The 13,737-nt window shown below is 38.0% G+C and overlaps 1 protein-coding gene across 3 annotated transcripts; it reads left to right on the forward strand.

Annotated features, from left to right (window-relative positions):
- The first annotated feature begins 608 nt into the window (after positions 1-608).
- rcor3 (REST corepressor 3) lies at positions 609-13,487 on the forward strand. Of its 3 annotated transcripts, none has more exons than XR_013194650.1 (13): positions 620-854; positions 955-1,011; positions 1,904-1,981; positions 2,125-2,177; positions 2,262-2,423; positions 3,088-3,212; positions 3,298-3,376; positions 5,045-5,263; positions 6,062-6,139; positions 6,732-6,789; positions 6,877-7,118; positions 11,614-12,093; positions 12,680-13,487. XR_013194650.1 is itself a non-coding variant. In XM_077202031.1 (12 exons), the coding sequence occupies exons 1-12, from the start codon at positions 731-733 to the stop codon at positions 11,923-11,925; spliced, it is 1,587 nt and encodes a 528-aa protein (XP_077058146.1). In that variant the 5' UTR covers positions 609-730; the 3' UTR covers positions 11,926-13,487. The 3 variants fall into 3 exon arrangements, 1 of the variants encoding a protein (XP_077058146.1); XR_013194651.1 differs by having other exon boundaries at positions 11,614-12,078; XM_077202031.1 differs by having other exon boundaries at positions 609-854; positions 11,614-13,487.
- The last annotated feature ends 250 nt before the right edge of the window (positions 13,488-13,737 follow it).

A 13,737-nucleotide genomic window follows, 5' to 3' on the forward strand; every position in this document is an offset into this window, starting at 1 on the left:
TTTTTTGTAGTAAAAACATGGTTAATTTTCGTAAGGGGTGTGACATAATACTCATCTGATTATAAATCACCTTCTGACCGAAAATTAAAGTAGGACTAAATCCTAATCCGTAATTACAAACGGTTGAGTACATGCCTATGTCACGTGTAACTGCAAATCAATAAGACATGGATTCACACTTTAAAACAGAAGCGTTTAGTAATTAGCCAACACCATGAATTGCCATTCATTTTCGTTGCAAATAAAAACAGCTAATATTCATTACGAGATATAAACATTTCATACGCAGTGCATGAATAAATGAAATGCAAAAAAGACAAATATTTGGACACATTTTGAAAGGGAAAATTAAAACATGCTTACAATAAAAAAATAACTGATGCAACAGTGGCGCACACACGAGCCGCGTTTCGCCTTTGTTTACATGCGAAACACTTCCTTCCGCGGGGAAAATTAGACCCGGACACTTAATTTATCGACGAACAAATAACTAAAATCCCGCAAACCTCTACATTTACTTTGAACATTTGATGAAAACCCAGAAGAGCTGTTAGAGGTGTAGAGATATGCAGTGGAGCTGAGGGAACATGCGAGCGATCGAGCGGAGGGATACAGGAGCGCACAGCGGCGCAGCTGCGCAGAGACGCGCAGGACACAGAGAGAGCGATATTAAATGCTGGAGTGTTGACATATTTAATTTCTGCTCTAAATAATCACACGCATCGCGACTATGCCGGGGATGATGGACAAAGGCTCGGAGTATCTGGGGAAGGGTCGCTCGAACGGAACGAAAAGCCCGTCTAACGCCTCGAACGGACATTTTTCCGACGAGAGCGGCAGTGACGACGAGCACGGTATAGCCTCAAACACCCCTGCGGAGGTTGTTTATGCATATTGAAATAATACTAGCCGTTTGATAAATTCGAAACCTCACACAATGGTTCTTGTTTTCAGATGTGGGCATGCGTGTGGGATCAGATTATCAAGCTAATATTCCTGAATTTGATCCAGGTAGGAATAAACTCTCCGTTCCGCCTTTAAGAACCTGACGGACTGTGATAGCCTCGGTACACCTTTAATAATTTGTTATTTAATGAATGTACGAAAAGTCCCTTTGGGGTATTTTAAGCATCGAATGGTCAATAATAATCTTTTAAATCATTTTTTTAATGTTATTGAATGATTTTGTATGCACGAAAAGCTTTTTGTTAACTGATGTTAGCTTCCTCGCTTAGCCACTTATTAACTTAGCTATTAACTTAGCTAATATACCCAGTAAGTTTTACACATGGTTAAATGTGAGTCCTGGGTTTATGCTGCTATTTGTTAATTTATAAACCACATATTTAATCAGGAAATAAGTTAACGCCTAAAAGTTTCTGAGTTGTTAAAGTAGCAATGTTGTGTGCCATTCAGAACTGAAATGAGAATCCTACTAAATTCCTATTTCATTCCTGAATCTAGCAGATAGGACACAGAATTGGAAATGGGAGCGAATTTAACCCTCAAATACTTGCTGTAACATGCAACACTTACTACCTTTTTAATAAATACTGGTAAAACTAAACTCGCATTAACAGTTTTGACAGGACAGAAATTACAAATTGAACTTCTCACACAAGAAGTTGCTGTTTATTGACGTTGTTTGGAACAAATTTAGTGACTTAGTTGTAGTTTTTTGTTTCTTAATTAACAGAATGTTTACAAATTACTACAACTATATAATAAATTAATGAAATGCAAACATTTTATTAATGAATAATGAAATGCAAACATTGTATGTGTTGTTTTCAATAGTACATGCAGATTGAATTAAAGCATTTTTTTATTTTACATAATGTAATTATATTAAAATGATATTTTTTGACATGTAATGCATACTTTTAGTGTTGGTATTTTGTAGGTTCCACAAAATACAGTGATAAAGACAATGGTGGCATGTTGGTTTGGTCTCCATATCACACAATAGTTGATTCGAAATGTAAGTTTTGGCAACTTCCTTTTTTGTCCTATACATTTTTTTTTATTGTGAAAAATACTTTCATATTTATATTGTGTATAATGCAATTTGTGTCTGTAATACACCCCCCCCCCCCCCCCCCCCCACCACCACCACCACCACAGTGGACGAGTACATTGCAATCGCGAAAGAAAAGCATGGATACAATGTTGAGCAGGTAAAGCTACGAGAACAGCGAGGTCAAAGATATCTCTGTTGTCAGGACGGCTGACGTATGGATGTGCTCCTCTGTGCTCCGCAGGCTCTCGGCATGCTCTTCTGGCATAAACACAACATTGAGAAATCACTCGCTGATCTCCCAAACTTCACCCCCTTCCCTGATGAGTGGACGGTGGAGGACAAGGTGTTGTTTGAACAGGCATTCAGTTTTCATGGGAAGAGCTTCCATAGGATCCAGCAGATGGTGAGTCACTGCCAGTATTCCTGCAGCAACGGTGACATGTCTTGAGACTGAGAGGGTCAATCTCATTATTAACGTGTCTAGACCACATTTAATCTCAAAATCAAAAAGAGAGAGATAATACATTTGGATAAAGAAAACAAAACCTTTTTTAGGATCGCAGGACTTTTTGCATTGATATATTTTATAACAAATTTTTAAATCAAATGCTCATCCAGGTCTTAAATGATTCTCATTATGTTCTTGATATTGTATGAGTGATATTTCATATTTTATTAGGTTACTGAAATGCATTTACGGTTTAATTTAAATTGGCATAATTTAGAAGGCAGTGCAATAATTACTGCCATTGTTTAAATATCTCGCAATTAAAAATGTTTTTTTTTTTTTGCTTTATAGGTGAAAATTGTAAAAATGTAACATTTCTTATTTTTACGTCAAGAGGTCATGTGCTTAATTATTATTGCAATGCAAAATTAAATTTATACAAATGTATAACTTATTATACATTACTAATACATTACTTACTGCAAAGTATAATTTATTTTTTATTATTTATGATTTATTTTGGGATAAAATTTGTTTTATGAGATTCACCCTATTGAAGTCATGAGATGTCAACCATCGTTATTTGCCATTAATTCTAGAATTTGATTCTTGATTCTAGTTGCCGGACAAATCTATATCCAGCCTCGTGAAGTACTACTATTCGTGGAAAAAAACACGGTCCCGGACAAGTCTAATGGACCGGCAAGCGCGAAAGCTGGCGAACCGGAATAATCAAGATGAGAGGTCATTCATTCTTTGAGTTCATTATTTAGTGTTTAGTCTTTCTAATGTTTCAGGGACTCACTTATCTTTGTATTTGATGTGTTAGTGAAGAAGAGATGGAAGAGGCCAACCCCATAGAGGCCAATGACAGTGATTATGACCCTACGAAAGAGGCAAAGAAGGAGGTAATATAATAACATTTCAATCATGACAACTCTCGAAATAGGTTTGGCTTCGGTAGGCTAGATCTAAGATATGCTGCTGCTGCATGAATAGACGCACATAAATCCTGCATCAGATCTAGGCAGGTGGAGCTGGGGAGGTGGAGGGGTTCAGAGGAGCTCTGCAGGACTAGCCCGTAGCAAACACTGAACCAGATTATTTGGATGTCTGAATCTCATTGGCTGCAGGATCAGCAGAGGCCAATCAGCTTGCGCCATGCGTTAGGGATGCGATTGGTTGCAGATTGCATTTAAAGGAGCATCAGCTGGCGCCCTCTAGAGTTTTTTTTGTTGAACTAGATATATCTGAAGCCGTGTTACCAGGACTTGACAAATGCGGGTGTGTTCCAGCGGTGGCGTGTAACGCAGTCACTCCTACTAGCCACTTTGGTGGTTTGAATTTTATGTAAAATAAATGTTTTAATTGTAGTCTTTTAAAACGGCATTTGAAATGATAAACTAAGTGCACCATCTAGTGTTGTCAAAAATATAATTTTTCGATACATGGTGATACTGAAATATCTAAACTCTTCCACATAATATACAATACCAGCCGCACATTCTCGCTCTCTAATCTCTCTGACAGCGAGTGACACACACCTGTGTTTCTTTACTCACTCGTTTCATTTGCTCATGATGAATATTGTTGGTGTTACAGGGCTTGAATTTCGGCGTGGGATTGTGCGTATTGAGCATAATTTTACTCAATCCCGCAGATTGTGTGCTTTCACCCAAAGTGTGTACACATAAAAACTAGTACATTTCTATATAAAACAGTATAATGAATCCGTGCGTCAGCTCTTAAAGTGACAGCAGCCTAATATACCAGCTGAAAAGTTATGAGATGATATAAAAAATATCTATATGACAGTTTTTCACAATGGTATCGATGTCAAAATTGTGGCCAGTGGAAATGCTGAGTGGCTAGTAACTTTGCAAAACCTCTAGCCACAGTGGCTGGTGAGCAAAAAAGTTAATGTCATGCCCTGCATGTTACTCACAAAAGGGAATGTGACCGTACACTTCAGCTTTTTCCAGCGCTCAATACAGTAATTTGTTTGGGTGTAACAATATATCGTGTTACAATATATCGCAATACAAAAATGCAACAATATGTATCGTGGAAAGTGACTGTATTGTGCATAGTTCACCCAAAATAAAAATGACTGTGAGGGGGAAAAAAGTAAAGTTTTCAGAGTTTTAGTGTAAGTACTACATTAAATTACTATAATGTTGAATATAATGTAATGCGGGAATATTTGTGGGCCTGATAATGCCAAATATCTGATGTTACCAGTAAAAGTGGCCGACATTATTTTACATACAACTAGTCAGCGACCGAGTGCAAGAATGTTTGTCTAAAATAATCCTGTATTTTCATCTTCAGAATCATGAATATTGTTATTCTGGCGTCTCTATTGTCCTGTGCTTTGGGTTTCCAGCCCCGAGTCCAAGCCTATCCATTTACACACACGCACTGAAATGCCAAATTTAGCATTTGAATCAACAGTACATTTTTTGTTACCCTTTTACCATGTGTCTATGTGTATCACAATAATATGGTATCATGAGTTCAGTATGGTGATATGTATCGAATCGTTACACCGCTAGTGATTTGTTTCCCCCTGATAGAGTCAGCCAGAGCCTCAGACACTGAGCTGTAAAATGGGTTTGGGCCGGCGAGAGCACCAGACGCTGCAGCACCGGCACCACAGCCAGCGGTCCAAGTGCCGGCCGCCCAAAGGCATGTTCCTCACGCAGGAGGACGTGGTGGCGATCTCCTGCAGCTCCAGCGCCGCCAGCTCAGTCCTGCGGCAGCTCGACACCGAGCTCGTGTCCCTCAAACGACAGGTGCGCTTACAGTCACTGCTAACACTTCACAAGAAGGCTCATTAATGTATTAACTAACCTTGAGCAATACATTGGTTACTGTGTTTGTTAATCTTTGATAATGTTAGTTTATACAAATAAAGCTGTTCACAGTGCATTAACTAATGTTAACAAGATTTTAATAAAGTATTAGTAAATGTTGTGAGTAAAGGTACTTGAATTTGACTTTTTGAAATTTAATTCCTGGAAAACCCTTGACATATTTATGAAGATGTACTTGAAAAGTGCTTGACTTATTTAAATGCAATATATATGAAATTTAATGTTTTTGAAAAACACAAATACAATCTTTTCACGCAAATTTAACACTGCAAGCCCGTCTGATAGTCCGACCTCAGACCTTTTCTCGATACGAAGTACACCCAACATATAAAATATTATTTATTGAACAATAATGGCCATTATAAACTTTGTATTTAATATACATTGCATTGTAAGTTGTATTTTGGATACCTTATATCTGTAATTTGAGTTATCAAAATCCTTAAAAAATACTAAAGATATTGTTTGATAAGTGCGATCTCTGATTGTAGTCCTTGAAAACCAAAAAAGTAGTGCTTGAAAAGTCCTGGAATTTCTTTTTCAGTATCTGTACGAACCCTGAATACTGTATAAGTGCCGTTCATTATTAGTTCATGCTAACTAATATAATGAACCTTATTGTAAAGTGTTACAGTCTTCGTAAATGACAGTCAGAGCCTTTGAAGAAGATTTTAGATGTCCTCTTTTCTCCTCACATTTTGACCTGGTTTTCTTTAGGTCCAGAATGCCAAGCAGTTGAACAGCGGACTCAAACAGAAGATTGAAGATGGCATCGATGAATTCAGACTCCCTGAGGTACTTGGACTTCTACTTATGCGCACTTCAATCTGAAATGTGTCCGGTTTTGCTCAATGTTAATATCATTAAAGTGACGATGAGTCAACTTTATTTTCTATAGCGCTTTATACAATACAGCTTGTTTTACTAATGATCTAATGATCAGATTGTTTGACTAATGAGCTAATGATCTTTGCAATGGAAGTGAATCAAATCAATCTAAACTAACTTTAGCTGGACAATAACTTTATTCTAGAGCTGCTGTAAAGACAAAACAATCTGTTACTGTAATTTCCTATCATCACTGTAAAGTTGCTTTGAAACAGTCCATATTGTTAAAAGCGCTTAATAAATGAAGGTGACTTGACTTTTAAAGCAGCTTTACAGTGACAAGGCAATTTATGTATCGTAGCTGAAGTGTTGATTCAGTTCAGTTGTAAAGAGGATTAATTATTAAATTATTTATTAATCTATAAAGCAGTTCTGCAAAAAATTGTCATCATCCAGCTCAGTTCAGTTCTCATATAACACGTCAGTACAGACAGATTATTAATATTGTTGAATATTAAGTGTCCCTAACGGTTTAACAACAGTATTGTCTTTGTTCCAGTGCACACAAAAGATTAACGCCCGCTGGACAACAGACGAGCAGCTCTTGGCAGTGCAAGGTAAATAAACCATAAACCGTATCCGTTTCACAACTGTTCTTATGCAGAATGTCATTCATGACATCTTTTTTTGCACCATTCAACCAGGAGTACGGAAATATGGGAAGGACTTCCAGGCTATTGCTGACGTCATTGGGAATAAAACAGTGGGACAGGTAAAGAATTTCTTCGTGAACTATCGGCGGCGGTTTAACTTGGACGAGGTGCTTCAGGAATGGGAGGCGGAACAGGGAACTCGAACTCCCAACGGAGATGGAGCCAATTCTGGGGAGGATGGGAAAAACAGCAACCCCTCCTCAGGGAAGAGCACAGATGAGGAAGAGGAAGAGGTAAGGGTGGGCTGCGTGCGTATCCATACAGATATGTAAGGCATAATTGACGACAGCCCGTTGAATTATTAGAAAAATAATGCACACCCGAGGTGGTAATGCGGTCACGACGTGAAGCAGAGTGGCTGTTACACCTCGGTGTGCATTATTTTTCTAATAATTCAACGGGCTGTCGTCATAAAAAATAATAATTCAACGGCCTGAAGTCAATTATTCCGCTTATACTACAGTTACCACACATCGAAACATTGTTCAAATGATGTATTTCAAGACGTTTGTAAAGTTTTTGTCATTAAAACGCTCTTGTATGTAGGACTAATTTATTGCGCATCTAATCCCACGCCTCCGTTGCTTATTCCAAAACGTCATTTTAGAGTTAGTAACGGAGGTTTGAGCCACTGATAGCAGACTAATGCTGGACATACCTAACGACTGGCTGAAACATTCGGTTTCCATCGACTGCAGCAGATTTAAAACACAGACTGAACGCGCTGAACACGCGTTTGGGCATGATCAATCATAACAAAGTATCAAATTACATTCATAACCGGCCTTACAATAAGTGTGTCCCCGGCTTTATGCAGTTATTAATGCAGTTATTAGAGAGAGAGAGAGAGAGAGGCATGTGCTTCAATGTTATTATTTATTAATTAATTCAAATCATTTTTAATAGTTCGTTCATGTTTTTTTCCTAATATTGACAGTAGTAAATGAAACACAAAGTCCTATTAACAAGTAGGCTATAGGCAGTGGCGGTTCTAGACCATTTCAACTGGGGGGGCCAAGCTGGGGCCAGTTGTGCTGTTAGAGGGGCCAGTTACATTTAGACCTTATTGTGGTCATATCATTTTCTGCACTGCACTGCAGGCATTAACAGGCAAAATACCATGTTTATAATCATTCAACAATGTATTTGTATTTCCATTATATTTTTACATTTGCATTACATATTCAGTATTAGTCACAGTAACTGTAATTGACATGATGTCCTTCTTTCTCAATTTTGTAAAATCGAATTTAAGGCTTTTTAAAACCTGAAGAAATCAAAATTCATACCGTACATTAGGGGTGTGCAATATTGACAAAAATATATCTCAATATTTTCAATGTTTTGTTGATAATTAGATGATATTTTACTGATTGTGTTTTTGTGCTGGTGACATGGCTGGTTTAGGCCTGTTGTTGACAGCAGACTCACAAAGATATTCATATTTTTTAATATTCTATGCAGTGGTCAGTTAACAGCAGGGACCGAAATTCATTTTTTAATTAATTTTTTATTAATTTAATTTGCCACCTTAAATTGATTTCCAGGGGCATTTTCACCTATATATGGACATTCTTTCTAAACTTATTTAGAGTTATGAATCACCTTTTATGTCAAATACTAACATTCAAATTATACAGTAATTATACTTATTTATACAATAATACTTAATTATACAATAAGTATACCGTACCACTGTTACCAGTCAAATTAAATCATTTAATCAAAATCCATCTTTGCAGTCTAAAGGAGACACAGAAGTGGCATTAATATATTTACACTCCATTCACAATTGCATAAATAAAGCTATGAGATTTTTTTTAAATCAATATTTAAACATGAAATTATTTCAAATTTTAACGTTTTAATTAAAGGGTACTTTAAATATGAAACTAAAACCGCCAGTAGGCGGCGGCAAGTCACTGTCTTAATAAGTGAGTTGAAGGATTCATTCATTCAACCGATTCGTTCAAACGGCTGATTCATTCGGGAAAGAAGCAAGTGATTCCTTCAAAACGCGGATTTCAGTCAAGAAATCATCGCTGTCTGTTGCATTGAGACTCTGCTACGATTTCATTTTGAAATTCTAGTCGGCGAAATAAAGGGAAAACAAACAATATTGACAATATTGTGTCTAAAATGTAACGCCCAATGTTCACTTATTGTTAATTTAACTGTTGTATAAGATCAATATCACAGTTGCAATTGTGCACGGGAAAACAGCACTCTTGCTGATGTGATATTCTAATATAAGAACATAATATGATATAAATATAAGACATAAACTAATTTGGGGACATAGCCTACCTATCTATGAACCGCACACAGCAGTGAAAGGAAGAGAGACAAATGCGATGTCAGCTCACAGTGCATCGTATACAGTTAAAACATTGATTACAATTTCATAATAGACAATACACATCGCACACCCGATACGCACATAAAGAATGAACTTGCAACTGAACTGACATTTACCAGCTTTCTCCTTCTCTCCTCTCTCGCGTGCAGGAGACAGACGTTATTCTGCCGCGATTCCCGCGAATGTGATGCGAATTGTCACGTGAACAAGCAAATCCACAAAGATAGAATAATAAAAAAATAATATGCATACAACGAAAACAACGATAGCAAAAAAAAACAGTTTTGTAAAAATTATTTCACACTCCACATTTAGGGGGGCCACAAGGGGGGCCAAGCTTGTTGTCACAGGGGCACGGGCCCCCCTGGCCCCCCCTCTAGAACCGCCACTGGCTATAGGCCTATCAATAATTATTTATTTGTTATAGCCTATTATCTGCAATAATTAGGAAAACCTGTGCAGCAGGACTATCAATTTATTTATATAGGCCTATTCAGTTTAATTTTCTATTGGGCTATATACTTTGTTTATTAAAATTAAACTGCATGTTTCCATTGACTGTGAAGTTAGACATCGAAAATTGCAGATCAAGCGCATGGGCTGCATGTTTTTTCTTGTTACGAATTGGATCCTATTTTCCGTTATTACAGTTAACTACGCGAAGTGATATGGAACTGTAATGCGGTCAAGACCTGCCTGGAACTACGTTAGCCGTGCGTTTCCCTGAAAATAATTGCACACCTTAGAACGTTCTCAACCAATCAGAATCAAGCATTCAACAGCCCTGTAGTATAAGTCCCAATTCGATTCTCCTTATTTTTTTATTTGATTCAGTGATTAAGTTTTCACTGGCCCCACCACAAAAAAAAGTTATAAATAAATGAGTGCCTTTATTGTAATAAATTAGGTTATGACTCCAGTGAAATGTAACTATTCTCGATTCCAGTTTCGATGCCACATCTAAAATACATTTCAAAGATTATTAAAGACAAGTAATCAGTCATTTTAAATAAAAAAATAATAAATAAACTACTAGCAAAATATCACAAATAAATACAATAGAGCAAAGATACAAATTAAATAAATAGCTTTTAAAGGTTTTTCAGGTAGGTCTAACAGTAGTTTTCAGGTACAGAAATTAAATAAATGTAATCAAATGTAAAATAATATATATAAACATTTATGGCTCATAAAGTGAGAATACGGATGAAAAAACGCTTAGATTTTATTCAGACGGCCAAACTGAGCAAAAATTTACATTATCAAGCATCAGAATTTTATCTTATAAATATCAACATCTGCACCAAATTCTTGATGAACCACGAAAATGAAGCTGGTAATGTTTTAGAGTTAAGGCCTGTGCACACGGGGACGATTATCGCGCACACTTGAGTTTAATGCCTCATGACTAAACAAAGGGCGCCTATGTATGTATGCACACGTTCACTTGGCACATCGCCAGTGAAAATCGTTGAACATAAAGACGTGTCGGAAAACGCTGGCAATAAGCTTGCGCAATAATCATCGATGTGCACGAGGCTTTATGCTAATAGCTAAACTATGCTACACTATCAGATGACCGAAGGCACGTAGTAGATTACTGGGACAGGTTATAGTTTTGATCATATTGCTAAATTAGGAGCCTTAGAAATTGTGTATCAATGTCAGGTAACACTTTACAATGAGGTTCATTAGTTAATGTATTAACTAACAATGAGCACTACATTTGTTACAGTATTCGTCTTTTTTGACGTTAGGTAATAAAAATACAGTCATGAATTCTTTGTTCATGTTGGATTAACTATGTTAACAAGATTTTTAAAAAGTATTAGTAAATGTTCAACATTAACAGCAAGTAATAAATGCTGTGTAAGTGCAGTTCATTATTAGTTCATGTTAACTAATGAACCTTGTTGTAAAGTGTTACCAAATGTCACATGTTAGACTGACCAACTCCCTTAAAGGTGCTCTAAGCGATGTTGGGTGATGTCACTTCTTGTTGACGTTTAAAGTATTGCCAAACAAAACGGAGGCTAGGCTAGCTCCTCCTCATCCGCGCACGAACCCCCCAAACCCCACCCCCTTCTTGTCGGTTATTGGCTGGAACATTTGTTATGTGTCGTGGTGCGGGTTAGCCCAGTGTGTTTGTGTTGCGGTGTGTGTAGCCTGGGGTGTGTGCAGAGACCGCGTTTATTACAGTGTGTTCAGGGGGACCGGCAGCTAGCGGATAGTGAGGAGATGTTTGCTGTATGTGACATCGCTTAGAGCACCTTTAATAACAAAGATGAGATGCTTTTAGTTAAACTGTTCTTTTGTAGTTGTGCTCTACATAAAACCTTGTCTTCTCTTCAACCTTCTCTCCTGATTAGGGTCAGGTGACCCCGTCCTCGGGCCCGTCTCCTGTAGCCGCACCATCCTCATCCTCCTCTTCATCATCATCTCTGCCGGCCTCGCTCCACCAGCCTCCGCCTCTCCTGCGCCCCTCTCTCCCCGCCACCCCGGCGCTACACCGCCAGCCTCCGCCTCTGCAGCAACAGGCCCGCTTCCTGCAGCCCCGCCCCGCCCTGCACCAGCCCCCGCCCCTCATCCGGCCCTCGGCGCCCCCGCCCCCCCGCCTCAACCCCCGGCCGGCAGCCCCCGTCCCGGCGCCGGGGGAGACGCCCTCCTCGTCGCTGCACTGACCTGGGGCTAATCATTAGCTAGCAGTGCTCATTGTGAATACTAGGAAAAGAGGATTGTTTTAAACTGTATATATTAGTTATCTAACTCTCTATTTATTTGAACTGATTTTGTTTATTGATATTTAGGTTTTGTAATCATGTCGTAATTATGTTGTACTTTAAGGGATAGTTCACCCATAAATAATGAATACTCACCCTGAAGCCATCCTAGGTGTATATGACTTTCTTCTTTCAGACGAATACAATCAAGAGTTATATAAAAAAATATCCTGGCTCTTCCAAGCTTTATAATGGCAGTGATCGGCTGTATGTTTCTTGGAAGTCCAGCAAAGTGCGTCTATACATGATAAAAGTGCTCAACACGACTACAGGGTTAATAAAGGGCTTTATTAAGTGGGAGGAGCTTGAGTTTGTTGCCCAGCGGTGTGTTTGAACCGCGAGCGGCGTCACAGCTTACGCTCCTCATACATCGATCATACATCAAGTGTTTCTCTTGTGGCGTAGTCGACTTGCGTAGTCCGTCTGCAGGAAGCTAGTTATTTCAGTCGATAAAGTTTTAAATATGGATATTTTTCTTACACAAACACATCGCTTCAGAAAGCCTTTATTAACCCCCGTCGAGCACTTTTATCATGGATGGATGCACTTTTATTGACTTCAAAACATATACATTATAGAGCTTGTAAGAGCCAGGACATTTGTTAATATAACTCTGATTGTGTTCGTGTGTAAGAAGTAAGTCATATACACCTAGGATGGCTTCAGGGTGAGTAAATCATGGGATTAATTTAATTTTTGGGTGAACTACCGAAACAACCTTCCAGTCTTTAAAATATTGTGTTCTGTCTGCACTTTTCCTTGTTGTATCTACGGTGTACCGGCGAACCTCTTTAAGCGTGGGGTTCGCCTGTCATCTCGTTGTTCTTCTGTGTTTGTGATTGTCATCTTATCATGTTTCTTATTTTAATATTTGGTGCTACAGGATGACAGAAAATCACCTGTCCTGATTCTTTGCCAGATTCTCTTGCCATCAAAGTGCTCTTAACAAGTAAGAAAAGATAATGAATCACTAATGAAAATCATAGAAGAATCTTACTGTCACTTTTTCTTATTTTATTTTATTTTTTTATAGATGCCAAAAACTTTATCAGTCCCTTGCGTATAAAACACTTAATTTCAACGTCAACTCTTTATTTTTGTTAATTAGCATTAATTTTTTTTTCTTTATAAACCTGTTTGACTTGCATAAATGTGTAAAGGATCCACACTTTCCCACCAGACATTAAGCTGTTTCATTAGTGGTGTGCTGTTGGTTGATCAGAGCATGTAGCGTTGCCCTGTTTTCCACCCCTGCGGAAAAGTGCGGGTTTTCTGCAATTGTGGGATTGGGATGAACTTCGGATTGGGGATCAGTGGGCCGTGGTTACGTGCACATCATTTTCAAATTAAGGTCTATATTCTGGTTAAACCTTTCTTCTGAAAAGATGTTTACATACTCGGCTCTAATTGATTATGTGTGTACATGTAATGAGCATTATCCGAATAAACCAATGTGCATTCTTTCCCTGTTTGTTCTCTTCTGGAAACAACAGTGATCCTCCTTCCTTTTATTTTATGTATTTAAAGTCCCGCTGTGGTGAAAATCAAGTTTTTAAAGTTATGTCTGTTTTTTTTTTTATATTATATGAATTTACACATGGTTTGTCTTAAAGCATAAGTCGACAGCATTGCTGAGTATTTTCTCCTTAAAACTGCAGTGAACCAAAGACGGTCTCAAAAACACGCTTTGAAATCGCTGGTGTTTCTGACGTC

The sequence above is a fragment of the Siphateles boraxobius genome, unplaced genomic scaffold (genome assembly GCF_051911475.1).
Source record: "Siphateles boraxobius isolate OS27281-9 unplaced genomic scaffold, OSU_SipBor_1 118, whole genome shotgun sequence".
Lineage (NCBI taxonomy): Eukaryota > Metazoa > Chordata > Actinopteri > Cypriniformes > Leuciscidae > Siphateles > Siphateles boraxobius.